At 34.8% G+C, this 12,184-nt stretch overlaps 1 protein-coding gene across 1 annotated transcript in view; it reads right to left on the reverse strand.

The window, feature by feature from the left end:
- LOC110443467 (cysteine-rich, acidic integral membrane protein-like) overlaps positions 1-12,184 on the reverse strand; it is a 19,576-nt gene that overhangs the window by 687 nt on the left and 6,705 nt on the right. The window contains exon 2 of the mRNA XM_021487694.1: positions 1,016-1,042. Coding sequence (XP_021343369.1) covers positions 1,016-1,042 — 27 coding nt within the window. The remainder of the gene's footprint in view (positions 1-1,015; positions 1,043-12,184) is intronic.

Consider the following 12,184-nt stretch of genomic DNA (forward strand, 5'->3'; position numbering starts at 1 on the left):
CATTTTTTTGAAATCTATTGAAAAAAGTTTTATACCAATATAAAAATTTGAATGTAATTAAAGAATTTTATTTGTGCATGCAAAACTGGAGATTTTAGTGCTTGAAGTAAAGTTGTCTATGGCAAGCTACTGAAGGTCAAATCAACTGTCTGTTCAAGGTCATTTGTCCAGCCAATGAAACAGTCAAGTTTAATCAATTCAAGTAATTGAAGTATTACATGATTTGTCTGTCCAATTAATGGAAACATCATCATTAACTTTCAATCGTCTAGATTTAAAATAACGTAAGGTCATAATTCAACCAATGATAACATTATATAAACGATGCTTCTTAATATCATAACTCTTTAGACCCTGTGTCACAGTGAGGCTATCAATTTACATTAACTCATCCACCCCTGAAGACACATTTGAACTCTTTCAATTCAAAGGTTGGAATAGTCCATTATAAAATTTCAGGGGTTAATGAGTTAATTTATGGAATGTATGGGATACATGTCATCCTTTCTATATGATCAAAATGACCTTGTTTGAAAATAATTTAATTGTCACAATTCCACTTGTAATTTGTCAGTAACACATTATAAGCTAGTTTATTGGTCCCCTACGTTAGTGAAATTTGATCAGACTCGAACCATAAGTTAGTGCGATGGTACAATTCTGATGATCACTGACCTTCACCTTGCTGAATATGCTGGCTGGAAAGTGTAAGATTGATGGTACAATGTACAGACTTTTAAGGTCGTTAGACAGATGATATAGTAGATAACTTACTATGATTGGTCTGGCAGAAGGGCAGCCCCCGACTAATTCCTAACACCAGGACAGTTTTGTGAGAATCCGGGGGGACACCGAGTCTTTCTGAACTTATAAAAACATTTGATATCTCAACTACATCTAGGTACCAATTAAGTTGTATTAGTATCTTACAGTAGACAAAATGTATATCCCTTGGATGGCATAAAATTGAGCCATGTTCAATTTTTCTCAGCTTTGTTATCTTGTTCAGCATTACTTTCACGGTTCCGACATCATTGCCATTCTAGAATAAAACAAAACAATTATGAGCATAAATGCATAAAAAGTCGTTTTGAAAGACTTTTCAAAATTAACAATTTCGGGAAGAAGACTACATGATTGACTAATTTTCTTGTATTGCTGGAAGCTAGGGAGATAGATTGAAACGACATTAAGACACATAAATGCAATTTGATTAGTTATATTTCCCTTGGTGAACAATTGATGGAAGTCCCTCGTGACCAAGGTCAGACTTCTTCTTACATGTTGTCAAAAAGGCTCTCTTAAAACGAGTAGTTATCTCACAATTAACCAGGCTCAAATTGGGCTCCCATCTCCCCCTGGGACCATGTACAGTAGCAGACACATTAAAATACACATCTGAATTATTTTCCGGTGATAATTTGATTTCTTCCCCCTATATCTGATCTGGTAGAATTTGATTTAGGGTTTTCTGCCATATGTACAAGGTACTACATAAATGTATTCGAGGATATCTTATGAAAACTCAGCATTGGTTCAATTTTGGACCAAAATTTGGCCTGCTTTCCATGGAAAATGGTATGGTTTTTTTTCTTTTAGATTAGTCCAAAAGATTTATCCAAGTCCTTATCACTGAAAAAGAAAACAAAATTAAAGTTCCTATATGTATCACATGTCAACAAAAATGATATGTTAATAAGACAAACGCTAATGTTTTGATAGTGTTATTGATAATACAGGTGATATAAGATATTCTCTGTGTAATATAGAGCTGTCCAGGGTAATGTTTTGATAGTGTTATTGATAAGACAGGTGATATAAGATATTCTGTGTGTAAGATAGAGCTGTCCAGGGTAATGTTTTGATAGTGTTATTGATAAGACAGGTGATATAAGATATTCTCTGTGTAAGATAGAGCTGTCCAGGGTAATGTTTGATAGTGTTATTGATAAGACAGGTGATATAAGATATTCTGTGTGTAAGATAGAGCTGTCCAGGGTAATGTTTTGATAGTGTTATTGATAATACAGGTGATATAAGATATTCTCTGTGTAAGATAGAGCTGTCCAGGGTAATGTTTGATAGTGTTATTGATAAGACAGGTGATGTAAGATATTCTGTGTGTAAGATAGAGCTGTCCAGGGTAATGTTTGATAGTGTTATTGATAAGACAGGTGATGTAAGATATTCTCTGTGTAATATAGAGCTGTCCAGGGTAAGAAAGGCTGTGTAGGACGAGACTGTCACCTTAGATTATAACAGTTCAAGTTTGTTATCTCTATTTTTCAAAATTTCTTGACCTATTTGCATTCTCAAATTCCACATGTAGGGTTCCCCATTGCCCTTAGTTGTGTATGTTCCCTTTTGAGACTAATTGGAAGAACAAGATGGCTGCCACCTAGTCATTTGTAATTTTGACATTTCAAGTTCGTTCTCTTTTTCTCAAAAAGTGTGAGATTCCCTAACTGAAATGACGTGCTCAAACCCAGCTGTATGAAATTTTAATCAAAAGTTACCACAAGATGCATTGCATTTACTGTTGACAAAACTATCAACCAAACTGATAATAGAGCAGATTACACTCGCATAGAACCTACTAAGGTCATGTGATGGCGGATGCCAAGATCCTTTTGGAGAAATGAAAGCCAGATAGAATTAAAGTAGTAAGGAACTAGACACTAAACATACTCTACACGTTCTTAGTAAGAAGATCCTACAGACAGTTCCTGCGTCGTCGACTTCTATGACACTTTAAGTTCACTGAAATGACAACTCGTAAGAGTTAATGGAGATAGTACTGTGGCTTTAACAACTGTAATCTGAAAATTAAATGTTCCACAGTGTTTCAGTACCACATAAATGTCGGTACAACGTCTGGTCTCACAGATTTCAGATGAAACAATTTAAAACAATGAGGTAGATATAACCATGGATAATTACCATCATCAATACTCCATTATCTTACGCCGTATCGTGACATAATAAAACAAAATCATCCATACAACATGCAGTAGTTTGATATTTTACCAAAAACTGTCTTCAACAGAGCATGACTGTTTTATCATGGAATTCAATCAACCATGGCTACAATCCACCTGTTTATCTTGTCAGGTGAATGTACATTTATAGGTTTAGTCACATGAACTGAACAATTTAGTTGGCCTTGCCTCAGTCTGGAAACTTCACAACTGAATGAAGTAATATGAACCTAACACTTCAGTTGGCCTGGCCTTAATCTGAGGACCATATATACACCATAGTTACCTGTATTTACTTAATCATTAAACACTTTGTTCACCCTGGCCTCAAGTCTGGATACTTTTACAATAATTACCTGGCATGTCAAACTGTAAGTTAAGGTTATAGAGGTTGTAAACAAACTAACAGTTTAATGGCTTGGCCTGGGTATCCTGTATTATAGACCTCCTTGACATAATGTTGTGAAAACCCAATAGTTGATAAACTTGGCCTGTGTATTTTTATAAACCTTGCTGATATGGTTAAATAGGTTTACCTTTTGTGAACATTGAATAAGTTGATTGGCTTGGCCTGTGTATGCTTGACTTGATGACATAGGTAGTTCACCTTTTGTGAAAACCTGATAACTTGATTGGCTTGGCCTGTGTATGCTTGAGTATGCTTGAGTATAGGCCTCATCTATATGATTAAATAGGAGGTTTACCTGTTGTGTCAGCAATGGCAGTCACTGGTAAAAAAACTGGAGATTACGCCACTAGGCCTTGTGGCCTACCTGTTACATATAGGACGTTATCACTGCCAGTCACTGATGTCTGCGCCTGATAATGTCTCCCTTACCTGGCGTTATAAAGCATTGTCAATTCACTAATCGCTTTACCTGTAGCCTTTTATTATAATTCAATAATATTTAAACTGTATTTTAACAAAAATATAGATACACAAATGAAATCAGTCATCATATCAAAGCTCTGTGGGTATCTTCTATTCTTTGCAAGAAATATCGCATCGAGAAAAGAAATTTGTAAGTTGATTTGAAGTTGCTGATACATTGACCCAGGTAGTGGTTCACTTGATATCACTTACTGTGTGTGTTTTTACCTCAGGTGAACTCTGGTACGCTAGGCAGGTCGCGCTGTTACGTAGCTGGAGGTCTTACCTGGGTTACGAGTTTTTACCTTAGATCTGCTATATCATCATAACCAAATACAGGAGACACTGGCAATAGCGTTGAATGATAATAATTTGGCTACAGATGAAATCTTGTGTTGTATAGTTTCTTAAAAACTAGTACTCCCTAAAGGTTCAGAGGTCAAATAGAGTTTAAAGTCTGAAGTTGATATTCCAGACACACTTGTAATTTATTGTATGAGGTAACGTCAGGCAGCTGTGTATGTATGGGACATCAGTTAAAACTCTCATTATAATAGTTATTTTCTATAATAACAGCTCCTAATAGAATATACCTGTGTCTACCTGTATAAAATGGATATTTTCTATAATGGCTGTCTGACTATATGATACCTGTATGAAAAGTAACCATTATGATAATAGACTGATTATTTTGCTCAGTTTTACAGCCGGATACAGGCTGTTTCCCCTTGCTAAAAAGTTAGAAGTACTTTACCAAAATGACCAAAAATGATGAATATATTCCCAATTGAGATAAAAATTAATGTTATATTTTCCCCAATTCATAAAGGACCAGGATTTGTAAAATTCAGGTTTAAAAACCCACAGAGCTATTTTCTATAATGGACAGCTCTATATCTTCCTGTGTAAAATGTGCTCATTATAATAGATATTTTCTATAATTGACCGTCTGAATTGATGATACCTGTCTACCTGTGTAAAACAGAACCTTCATTATAATAGATGGACAGCTGTGTCTACCTGTTAAAATAGAACCTTGATTATAATAGATATTTTCCATAATGGATGGCTCTGTGACTTCCTGTGTAAATTGGAACCCTCATTAACTCATTCACCCCTGAAGACACTTTTGAACTCTTTCAATTCAAAGGTTGGAATAGTTCATTATGAAGTTTCAGGGATGAATGAGTTGAAATTAATAATATACCGGAGTACCTTAATACTATTTACTTAATGATGGATACTTCTGCAACTGCTCATACAAAAACTTCTGGAAACCTCCTTACAGTGGATTAATAGAATCTTCCCCTACCCTGAGGGTGTGACAGAGAAATCGCCAACCTGAAGGGTGATGTCTTTTGGTTGTCTAACCCGAAGTTCTGCAAGTTTTATATTGAAATCTTTGATGTAATGAAAAAAATAATGTTAAATAAATATGAGGAAAACATGAATATAATGAAATCTATGTAAAAAAAATCTTCTTCATAATAAAATGCCTGACTCTAGGAACTCAATCTGTATATAACAAACTCCTGTATAATTAACTGAACTAGGTATGTTAAAATCCTGTCTACAATGATGTTATACAGTTGACACCGTCACACATTCAGGTAAAACCATGTTACATAGACGTGATTACCTGATGTGTCACATACTATACACAGTAGACACATGATATTATAAAATGATATTAAAACCTCGATAGTTTGGGATATTAACCAATAAAGTTATGGTTTTAAATTGAATTGAATTAAATTTATATTAAATATGAAAATGTGATTTCATACCTTTATGATTGCAGTTTGCAACACCATTGAAGTTCGAGTAAAACAGAGTGACTTCCCTTTTACATTGTATCGTTAAAAAAAACATGGCTGCCCATCACTGCAACCGAGTTTCGATTTTCATTTTGCAGCGACTGAAAAAACCTTCAGCTCAAACCTCTGATTCGTGGATATTTGTAGCTTGGAAATATTTTAAAATTCTCATTTCTGTAATTTAAATTTCAAACCACTTCCATTCATGCAAATTTTACGCACTATGCACCAAAAAAAATATCGAAATTTCTAAGAGGATGAGTCACCACAAGCCGTAGGACCTGGAGAGTCGCGGATAATGCAAATATATGTATTTGTGTAAGCTGTGCCTTGTGATAGTTCCTAACACAGACGCATATCAGGACAACCTCTATCACTCTGTTAGTGTAAACTGGCTTACATTGCACTTCAGTCCATCTTAGTATTGTTTGGCTTATTGTACTCTTGAATTAATTAAATTTTATTGATATATTTTTTATTTCTCTGAATTGAGATATTTTGTATTCTTTAATCCTTATGCCAGTATCATATAAGTATGTTCATCTGTTAAACAAATATTATTATAAACGTTATAAGCTACATTGATGAACATTGCATTATACATTCAAAAGATTAACATGGACAAGCATTTACAAAAGTTTGATGTAAATGAAAAACAATCAACTCTTTAAAAAGGCTTTCAAATATCAACCTTTCTAACTATGAAATGAACATTAGTGTTTAAATATAATCAATGTCCAGAATCTGTTCAGATTGGTGCAACTAATGACAGAATAGAAAAAATATATTATTTAAGATAGCTTTTTTGTTGATCTTAAAGAGACAAATCCATTTAAATTTGATAATAGGATTCAGAACAAGAAAGTCACGTTGATGTATTCCCGAGTACACTCATGGTTAAAATTACTCTATAATTCTTTTTTAAAAGCATGTTAATGTAAAAATACAACAGTGATCTTGTAAGGGAGAAATTCTTGTAGAGAATCGGGTGTTTTTACAAATGAATCAACGTAGAGCGGTTATACTTGTATTCTCCTGTGATCCGTATGTTATTTTGTTAAAAAAGAAATTGGATCAAAATCATTTGCTGCAAAAACCTGGGTGTTAGAAAAGAAGCAAGGTGTTGCTTGCTTCATCAAAAACAGTTGTATTCCTTGATGGCTATAACCCTTTCACCACTGTAGACCATAATGGACTCATCCCTGTAAATGCATGGTAGAGTCTACTAAAGTTAACCTAGAGATGAAAGGATTAAATGGTGTAAAACAGTGCTATACAGTTAGAAAAGGTGTTATTCAAGCTGTTATGAAATGCATTGCTTCAAGCTGTGTTTTAAAAGTTAAGATGTCTTTGCATCAAACACTGTTATAAAGCTTAAAAAGACATTGCTTCAAACACTTGTAAAGTTTAAACAGTCATTGAAAACAATGATTTTAACAACCCTATAAGTTATTGCTCCAAACAATGTTGTAAAATTATAAGTCACTGCATAAATTTATGTCATGAAACTACAAGGTATTGCTTCAAACAATGTTAAAAGTACAAGGCATTGCCTAAAACAATGTTATAAGTACAAGGCATTGCTTCAAACAATGTTATAAAACTACAAGGCATTGATTCAAACACTGTTATAAAACTACAAGGCATTGCTTCAAACAATGTTAAAAGTACAAGGCATTGCCTAAACCAATGTTATAAGTACAAGGCATTGCCTAAAACAATGTTATAAGTACAAGGCATTGCTTCAAACAATGTTATAAAACTATAAGGCATTGCTTCAAACAATGTTATAAAACTACAGGGCATTGCTTCAAACAATGTTAAAAGTACAAGACATTGCTTCAAACAATGTTATAANATTATGTCATGAAACTACAAGGTATTGCCTAAAACAATGTTATAAGTACAAGGCATTGCTTCAAACAATGTTATAAAACTGCAAGACATTGCTTCAAACAATGTTATAAGTACTAGGCTTTGCTTCAAACAATGTTATAAAACTGCAAGGCATTGCTTCAAACATTGTTATAGAACTACAAGGCATTGCTTCAAACAATGTTGAACTACAAAGCATTCCTTCAAACAATGTTTAAATAAAAATAATAAAAAAATGCATCTCTTTACCACAGCACTGTAAAACACTATCAACATTTTTCTTTTAGAAAACCAAGGAAAGTGTTGTCTCTCAAAATTAAATTTTAAAGCCAATATTGCCATAAGTCACTATCTGTGAAACAATACAATTGTATCACTATTATATCCAAGCCTACATTGTAAAGCTTCAGCATGTTATCAAATTTAATGTCAAAATACATAAAGATAACAAAAATATACTTAATTATTCAGGAAATATTCAATTTTGTATTTTTCAGAAAGGAAAAAAGAAAGGAAGAATGATGCTTGTTGCCCAAAGTAAGTGATCTTTATATTACTGGCTATCCTTCCTCCAACTCTAGTTCAACATTTAGCCATCTCTAGTTCATTATTTTTCCAACTCTGGTTCATCATTCTTCCAGCTATGGTTCATCATTTAGCCATCTCTAGTTTATCATTCTGCCAAGTCTGGTTCATTATTCTTCCAACTCAAGTTCATTATTAAGCCATCTCTATTTCATCATTCAGCCATCTCCATCTATTGTTCATCATTCTTCTAGCTCTGGTTCATCTTGGTTCATCATTCTTCCAACTCTGGTTCATCATTCTTCCAACTCTGGTTCATCATTTAGCCATCTCTAGTTCATCATTCTTCCACCTCTAGTTCATCATTTTTCCAGCTCTAGTTCATCATTTAGCCATCTCTAGTAAATCATTCAGCCATCTCTAGTTCATCATACAGCCATCTCTAGTAAATCATACAGCCATCTCTAGTTCATCATTCAGCCATCCCTAGTAAATCATTCAGCCATCTCTTGTTCATCATTCAGCCATCTCTAGTAAATCATTCAGCCATCTCTTGTTTATCATTCAGCGATCTCTAGTAAAACATTCAGCCATCTCTAGTTCATCATTCAGCCATCTTCAACTGTGGTTCATCATCACCAATGATTTCATCTTTCTTTCAACTCTGGTTCATCATTCTTCAGATTCTGGTTCATCTTTCCTCTATTTGTGGTTCAACATTCAGCCATCTCTTGTTTATCATTCAGCAACCTTCAACTGTGGTTCATCATTCTATCAACAATGATTCATCATTCTTCAGATTCTGGTTCATCATTCCTCAAACTCTTGTTCTTTGTACTTTCAACACAGGTTAATCAATTCTCATTCAGTTCATCATTCTTGCAATTCTAACTTGTCATTCTTCCAACTCTTGATTCATAATTGTTCCAACTCTAGTTCACCATTCCTCAAATTATAGTTCATCATTCCCTCAACTCTGTCATTACTCAGCCATCTCTAGTTCACCATTCCTCAAATTATAGTTCATCATTCCCTCAACTCTGTCTTTACTCGGCCATCTCTAGTTCATCATTCTTCAAACTCTGATTCACCAATCCTTCAACACTGGTTCATCATACTTCTTCATCTGATTTACCATTGTTTCCCTTCTTGTTAATTGTTTTCCTCCAACTCAAGTTCATTCCTCCATTCGTTGTTCAACCTCGAACTCTGGTTCATCATTTCCCAGGTATGCTTCATATTGCCTTGAAATTTAGTTCAATATGCATCCACATCTTGTTCCTTTACCATCCAGTCAGCCCTCCATCCCCTGTAGTTGCCTGTTTTGTAGATAGTGCAGCACGGGAGAAAATATGTAAATATGAATCACAAAGTCAAAGTGACATGTGAGAATTGCCTATCCTGAAAGGTTTTGAACCCTGTATATATTTATAAAGCCGTAACTTTGAAATCATTTCTGTCTTCACACGATGGTGTGATGCTAGCTGGTGACACCCCTTTGCATGACGCGTTGTAGTATTTGGCTACGTCTCTCACTGCCTGTTGCTGTTTTACCCCCTTTGCATGACGCGTTGTAGTATTTGGCTACGTCTCACACTGCCTGTTGCTGTTTTACCGTCTTAAGAATTCAGATCCATAAAGGACAACCTAATATTACAAAAATTTAGCGATGAGCTTGCTTCTGCGATGATAAGTCAGCTTGCCTGATGTCATCCATATTACACTTGTACCCCAGAAATCGTTCTCCATTGCTATATTTTAATTCAGAATATCAGCTGAATGTCATGAAATGTGGAGTGTCGGGTATATGTGTGCCTTCATTATACGCATTATAATTATTGTAGATTTGATAAAACTTAAATGGAAGCTGACAATTCTTGCAGTAGATTTGATAAAGCTTGAATAGGAGTTAACAATACTTTGAATGTGGGTCCAGACGAGTAAATATGACCCTGTGACAAGTTGTGGGTTATTGAGATGGTATTACTGGTCTAGGGACAAGCAGGGGGAGGGGCTTTATAAATATGACTGTTAAATTGTACCCTTCACTGAAGAGGGGGTTTCTTGTTTAGAAAGGAAATATATCTTAATTCTGACAGACTGTGTATTGTATACCCCCAAATCAAAATTCACTTGTGAATTACTGTCATATGTACCATCTCCTACACTTCGTAGACAATGTCAGCCTTACCATGGCAAACTTCTGTTATCTTCAAATATTACTGACAAAGGGAAAAAGTTATCCCAACAATTGAAAGTTAGTTTACTTTGTTTCTAGCCTTTTAAACCTTCCGTTCTTCCAGTTTAGTTTGCGGCGTAGGGCGAAAGTTTGATGCGGTGGAAGGTTCCTGGTAAACAGTAATAATGTGAGAGTAAATTCAGTAAGAATGAAGTGAACACAATGACTGTCAGATTGAAAGAAGATATTACATTAAATCAAAAGATTAAGGAGACAATGTCAGTGTATGCTCACCAAAGGCAATTTTAGGTCCCAAATCCATTGTAAAAATATATTTTCTGGGAATATCATAAAATAATGATAATGATCAACTAAAAAGTTAATGCGTAAGACAACATGACTGATGTACGGTGAGTTTGAGGTAGCATATGTCAATGTCTGGTGGTAGTTTGAAATGTCAGTGTCTGCTCTTTTTCCCCCAAAGTATTGTAATCAAAATGAACTTCATATTAAAATGATGACAGAATATTTTGAGCAATGCTAAAGTGATAGAAGACAGAAGGTACTGGTCACTTGTTAAACTCATTCACCCCTAAAGACACATTTGAACTCTTCCAATTCAAATGTTGGAATAGTTCATTGTGAAATTTCAGGGGTGTTGGCGAAATGTTCAATTGTTACAGCGTTTGTCCAGAGTTCAGAGGATCCTAGGTTTGAGTCCCAATCTAGTGTTGTCTGGTCATCTCTTCTCTTGAGTTTCGAATTGAGGACGAGTTATGTTTCTAAAAGAAGAATATTTTACTATAACAGTGTCTTTACTGTTCATTCAAGTACTAATATTGTTTATTATGTGGTCCGCACTGTACTTGGTAGCACTAATATTGTTTATTACATGGTCTGCACTGTACTTTGTAGTACTAATATTGTTTATTATGTGGTCCGCGCTGTACTTGGTCGCACTTATATTGTTTATTACGTGGTCCGCACTGTACTTGGTAGCACTAATATTGTTTATTATGTGGTCCGCACTGTACTTGGTCGCACAAATATTGTTTATTACATGGTCCGCACTGTACTTGGTAGCACTAATATTGTTTATTATGTGGTCCGCACTGTACTTGGTATTGTTTATTATTGGTAGTACAAATATTGTTTATTATTGGTAGAAAAAATACTATTTGTTATAAAATGTACATGGTCCTCGCTGTACTAATATTGTTTGTTATAACATGTACATGGTCCTCGCTGTACTATAATATTGTTTGTTATAACATGTACATGGTCCACGCTGTACTGATATTGTTTGTTATAACATGTACATGGTCCTCGCTGTACTGCTATGGTTTGTTATAACATGTACATGGTCCTCGCTGTACTAATATGGTTTGTTATAACATGTACATGGTCCCCTCACTGTACTAATATTGTTTGTTATAACATGTACATGGTCCTCGCTGTACTGTTATGGTTTGTTATAACATGTACATGGTCCTCGCTGTACTAATATTGTTTGTTATAACATGTATATGGTCCACGCTGTACTGATATTGTTTGTTATAACATGTACATGGTCCTCGCTGTACTAATATTGTTTGTTATAACATGTACATGGTCCTCGCTGTTCTATAATATTGTTTGTTATAAAATGTACATGGTCCTCGCTGCACAAATATGGTTTGTTATAACATGTACATGGTCTGCGCTGTTCCTGAAAGTTGTCTGTAGTCTGTATTTCAGACAAGTCTACACAATTTGACCAAGGGTGTTGGGTTGATTGTTATTATGTAGCTGGCCAGTTATGATATTAACACACGCGTCCGTGGAGACTTAGCACCATCAGAGGATACGACTCAAAACTGCTGATTATGGCCGCTCTACATCAGTCTGATATTGATTGGCATGGGTAAATGGTTCACTAGACCCCGGGGATGGGGGGGGG

The sequence above is a fragment of the Mizuhopecten yessoensis genome, unplaced genomic scaffold (genome assembly GCF_002113885.1).
Source record: "Mizuhopecten yessoensis strain PY_sf001 unplaced genomic scaffold, ASM211388v2 scaffold716347, whole genome shotgun sequence".
Taxonomy (NCBI): domain Eukaryota; kingdom Metazoa; phylum Mollusca; class Bivalvia; order Pectinida; family Pectinidae; genus Mizuhopecten; species Mizuhopecten yessoensis.